The 3732-nt window shown below is 40.4% G+C and overlaps 1 protein-coding gene across 1 annotated transcript; it reads left to right on the top strand.

Moving 5' to 3' along the window:
• Nucleotides 1-1755: 1755 nt before the first annotated feature.
• Nucleotides 1756-3625, top strand: LOC105568535 (the record flags this gene model as incomplete). The annotated part of the gene is made up of 2 exons (XM_012024279.1): nt 1756-3139; nt 3240-3625. Coding segments are annotated over exons 1-2 (1770 nt in total), but the record flags the coding sequence as incomplete, so codon positions are not given.
• Nucleotides 3626-3732: the final 107 nt, after the last annotated feature.

The following is a 3732-nucleotide window of genomic DNA, read 5'->3' as shown; positions in this document are numbered from 1 at the left end:
ACCACGCGGACGAGGCTACAACGGGCCCGGACGAGTCCATCATTCAGGCCCCGCGGACGAACCTACAGCAGACGCGGGAGAGGCCATTACTCAGCACAAGCGGACGGGTCCACAACCGACGCAGACGAGGCCACGCAGAAGTGTTAAGAACATTAAAGGCCAAAGTTATGTACAAGTTTAGTAATAAGAGGTTACATCCGTAAAGCGATCGCATTTATAATCACAAGTCAACGCGTATATACATATAAGGGCGCCGAGGTCATATTTTAGGTTAGTTCGTAGGTATAAGGATTTACGGTTACAGGTCTAAGTCAGTTCGTATATGTAAGACTAGTACAAAGGTTACAGGTTCGAACGAAGACAGAGCAAAATGGCGGAAAGCGCGGAAAAAGACTATCTAAAGCAAATCAAAAAGAAGAAGAGAATAGCAAAGGCCGGTTTCACACGAGTGGAAAATTTTATATTAGCAGCAGAAACAGAGACGGTTAGTAGCGAAGAAATGAGAATACGGCTAGGTAAAATGGAAGATGTTTGGAAAGCGTTAGAAGAAAGCTTGACAGAGTTAGCGATTTATGATAAAGAGGTAACAGAGCAACAGATTGACGACGAATTAAATAGCTATGACGAAAGGTACGTTCAGTTGAGGTTAGTAGGAGAAAGGTTTATCAAAAACTCTGTTACAACAGAGCCAGCTACTGAAAATCTAAGCCAAGCAGCCGAAGTTACAGAAACTGTTAGAGTACAACCAAACGAAAGTCACATTAGATTACCAAAAATTGATCTGCCTACTTTTAGTGGATCATACGAGGATTGGCATCCGTTTTACAACACTTTTAATTCGCTAATACACTCGAATAAGTCACTAAGTGACATTCAAAAATTTCATTATTTGAAATCGGCGGTAAAGGGCGAGGCGGCTGAAACAATAGCGTCGTTAGAAATTCCTGAGGTACATTACAAGGACGCTTGGCTCAGATTAAAGGAAAGATACGATAATGAACGTCTCGCGGTTCAGAATCACATCAAGGCAATTTTTGAGTTACCCACGTTGAGACGGGAAAATAGTGTAGCTTTGAGAAATATTTTGGACGGAATTTTGAAGCATACCAGAGCTTTAAGAGGATCCCGTAGCATGTCTGTTTTACCGACATTCGTAGTTATAACCTATCGTCGTATTAAATTCATGGAATCAAAAATGCTTGCGTACAATTACAGTATATGCATTGATGATCCCGGGAAACTCCAATTTTATACCAAAAATGAGTAAAAATTACAAAATTCATATATATCGATCACATATAACCGTGTAGACGAACTGTCAACTCCGTCATACTTGTGCTTCGTATAAAAGTTCTACAACTTGTACTCACATGAAACTGAGTTTCCCCGGATTCGAAGACATGTAGAATTACTGTGAAACCCTCTAAATTGGGATTAGATGTTTAAAATAAGAGTATAGCTAGAATTAAACTTTCGTGTTTATGCCTGGGTGTGATGTATCGTAGTAGTGTGTCCGTGTGCTCATGTATATGCTGCGTTTCATGTTTAGATGGCGCACACCATCAAAGGCCTCGGCCTTGGGGGATCCTCTTAACGGCATTGAAGCGGCCCACCGCACAATGGGACGATCTGTTAGTGTACGTAATAACTAGCAAATTAGATTTTATAACGATCAAGGAATGGGAAGCTAGCGTGGAAACGCAACAATTGCCTACGTTTAACGAATTAACAGAATTCCTTACGTGAAGATGTCAAATGCTGGAAGCGGTAGCTAGGAGGAGCTTATCCATGCCGTTCAGTAATAGCCAACGACCAACGTATCCGGGAAAGGTAACGACAGCTCACGCGGCGATAACAGGTATCAAGTGTATGCAATGTAAGGGTGATCATCAAATCTATCAGTGCAAAGCCTTCAAGGAGCTATCAGTCGCGGAGCGTTTAGACAAAGTAAAATCCTTAAGACTATGTTTAAATTGCTTAAAGGGGAAACATGTGGCAAGGGAATGTTTAGCTAGTGGGTGTAGAAAATGCTCTAAAAAACACAGTACTTTGTTACACGAAGATCGCGAGCCTGGAAAGGAAAAGAAAGGGGAAGAAAACGTAACGCCAGAAGTTAATCAAAATAAAACGGTATGCACGCACGCTCAAGCGAAAGAAATTTTAGAAGCTAATCAAGTACTGCTGTCTACAGCGTTAGTTACGGTAAAAGACGATAAAGATAGCCTGATTGAAGGAAGAGCCCTATTGGACAACGGGTCCCAATCAAATTTTGTTACTGAAGAGTTTGTTAAGAAATTAAACTTAAAGACGGTTAAAGAAAAAATCGAGATTAAAGGGATAGACGGACACGTATCACATGCTATGAAATCAGTTAAGTTAAGGATAACTTCTCGCTTCGGAACTTTTGGGATGGAATTGCAATGCATAGTCCTTCCGAAAATTACGCAAGACTTACCAACGGTCGTAGTAAATACAGTTAGCTTAGAATTGTCTAGAAACATTAAGTTAGCAGATCCTCAGTTTAACATACCAGGTAAAATTGATTTGTTAATAGGCGCGGAGAAATTTTGGGAATTGATCTGCGTAGGACAGATAAAAATAGGAGAGCAAAAAACCATACTACAAAAATCTCTGTTAGGTTGGTTAATATCCGGATCGATTGGTGGCTCTAAGTCGAAAAGAATAACACAAACGAGTTGCAATCTGAGCGTTATGGAAGAATTAAACAGTACGATGCGTAAGTTTTGGGAGGTGGAGGCCTATCAGGAAACAAAGAACATAGACCCGGAGGAGGAATATTGCGAAAGGCATTTTAAAGAGAGTCATAGTCAATCAAATGGTAGATTCATGGTCGAGTTACCGGTTAAAAAAGACGTGCTAAACATGTTACAAGGTTCCAGAGAAATAGCGATGAAAAGGTTTTTAGCACTGGAAAGAAAGTTTGCTAAGAATCCAGAGTTCAGAAATGAGTATGTCAAATTCATGCAAGATTATCTAAGTTTAGGACATATGAGACGAGTGAGTGAACAAAATAAAGATAAGACGAGGGTTTTTCTGCCGCACCACGCCGTAATAAAGGAAAGTAGCGCTACGACAAAAACTAGGGTAGTATTTGACGCATCTAGTCAATACGCAAAGGGCAAGTCACTGAACGATGCTTTGTATAAAGGTCCGGTTATTCAAGGAGACTTGTTCGCATTAATTCTAAGATTTCGATGTTACAAATATGTTTTGTGCAGATATCGCCAAAATGTATAGACAAATATTAGTACACGAAAGTCAAACCTCCTTACAGAGCATCATTTGGCGAGAAAACCCAGAAGCAGAAATAGAAGAGTTCGAATTGCTCACGGTAACGTATGGCACAAAGCCAGCCTCATTCTTAGCAACTAGATGCTTACAGCAATTAGCTGAAGTGGAAAGAACAAGTTATCCGAAAGCAACAGAAGTAGTGGGTAGAGAGTTTTACATAGACGACCTGTTGACGGGCGCGAATACCGAACACGAGGTTATAACATTAAAGGAAGAGTTAACGGAGTTATTAGCAAAGGGGGGCTTCGAGTTACACAAATGGAGTTCTAACTTAGTAACCTTAGGAGAAGACACTGACGTGAAGAACGAAGCGGTAAATATTAGTAAGGAAACAGAGTCAAAACTATTAGGTATATTGTGGAATCCAATTAGAGACAGCTTTCATTATAAGATAACCTTGAAACCTAGCGAAACTCGTGT

This window comes from Vollenhovia emeryi, unplaced genomic scaffold (assembly GCF_000949405.1).
Source record: "Vollenhovia emeryi isolate VEMERY1.0 unplaced genomic scaffold, V.emery_V1.0 DF942514.1, whole genome shotgun sequence".
Taxonomy (NCBI): domain Eukaryota; kingdom Metazoa; phylum Arthropoda; class Insecta; order Hymenoptera; family Formicidae; genus Vollenhovia; species Vollenhovia emeryi.
Note: the sequence above shows the minus strand (reverse complement) of the source record. Positions and strands in the feature narration are given on the sequence as shown.